The 1,176-nt window shown below is 37.4% G+C and overlaps 1 protein-coding gene across 1 annotated transcript in view; it reads right to left on the reverse strand.

The window, feature by feature from the left end:
* Positions 1 to 974: 974 nt before the first annotated feature.
* LOC119593302 (cuticle protein AMP1A-like) overlaps positions 975 to 1,176 on the reverse strand; it is a gene marked incomplete at its 5' end in the record, with an annotated part of 936 nt that continues 734 nt past the window's right edge. The window contains 1 exon segment of the mRNA XM_037942231.1: positions 975 to 1,176. This exon segment is cut by the window's right edge and continues 115 nt beyond it. Coding sequence (XP_037798159.1) covers positions 1,120 to 1,176 — 57 coding nt within the window.

Below are 1,176 nucleotides of genomic sequence, written 5' to 3' on the forward strand. Positions count from 1 at the left end.
TTTGACTGAACCCTACATCGTGGTTTTGTGCCTTTTAAAAGAGCCTGCTCGATCTTGTAAAAGAATATTTCAATTGAAGGCTTTATTGTATGACGCGAAGCGCCTTGTAGGTCAGGGCTACGTGCTAGAAAACCTGCCAGAAGCCATTTGAATATCTAAATATGTTAGGTGTGAGGTTCAATGTTTAAGAAAAATAAATCCCTTTTGTTCCATCGATGAGCTACTCTTGTTTACTTCATCCTATGTGTAAATTAAAAAGGTGATGTATAAAATGCAGCGAAAGTTATTGCATATTCTTTACGCATGTTTGAATGATTTTTTGTAATTTCAATATTATTTTACATTCCCTCTCTCCCTTTCCTTCCTTCCCCTCTCTTTCCCTTTTTTGTTTGTGCATCTCTCGATCTCCCCTTTTCTTCGTTCCTGCTTCCGTCTCACTTTTTCTTTATATTTTACTTCTTGTCTTTTCCATCGCAAAACCAAGAACATACAAAATAGATATAACGAACCATTTATTTGTTCACTCAGCACTGAACACAGCAATGTATGAAATAAATGCTATGGATTTTCATTGCCCTTGCACTTAATGTCGAAAGTAGATAAAGCATACCTGGCTAAATAGCTGGAGTTATGCTCATGTAAATTAACTGCATAAATTTTCAGAAACAGATATTTCCTTTTGAATATTCATTATTCATTATTATGAATAAATTATATATACAGGCCTTTATTATGCAACACGTACATTTCAAGCGACATGTCTTGGCGATGAAAATGATTTGTCATATTTTCATGTCTGAGGACGGCGCTGGGAATGTCATTTATTGTTTTTGCTGCGTCACTGTTTTACTCTTCACGTGCTGGGTACACAGGTGGGCACGTGATATTTCTGCAAATTGGGGCCGCTTTTGAGAAAGATAACCATACGAATGTTGAAATAGGATTTGCAGTTGTGAGTAGAATTAAAAGATATATTAGAAGGAACGTGTAATTTTATTCATGTTAACCATACATCTCGTGGATAACAAAATATCGATATAGCATAGAAGATAAAGTGTTCTTCACAGCACATTGATCTTCCCCAGTCTCTCTCCAGCATCACAGTCAGCAAACTCAGCCCTACTTTTCGAAGACCACCCCGGCGGCGCGCTGCTCCTCGGCGAATTGGATCTGCTC

This window comes from Penaeus monodon, chromosome 32, assembly GCF_015228065.2.
Source record: "Penaeus monodon isolate SGIC_2016 chromosome 32, NSTDA_Pmon_1, whole genome shotgun sequence".
NCBI lineage: Eukaryota > Metazoa > Arthropoda > Malacostraca > Decapoda > Penaeidae > Penaeus > Penaeus monodon.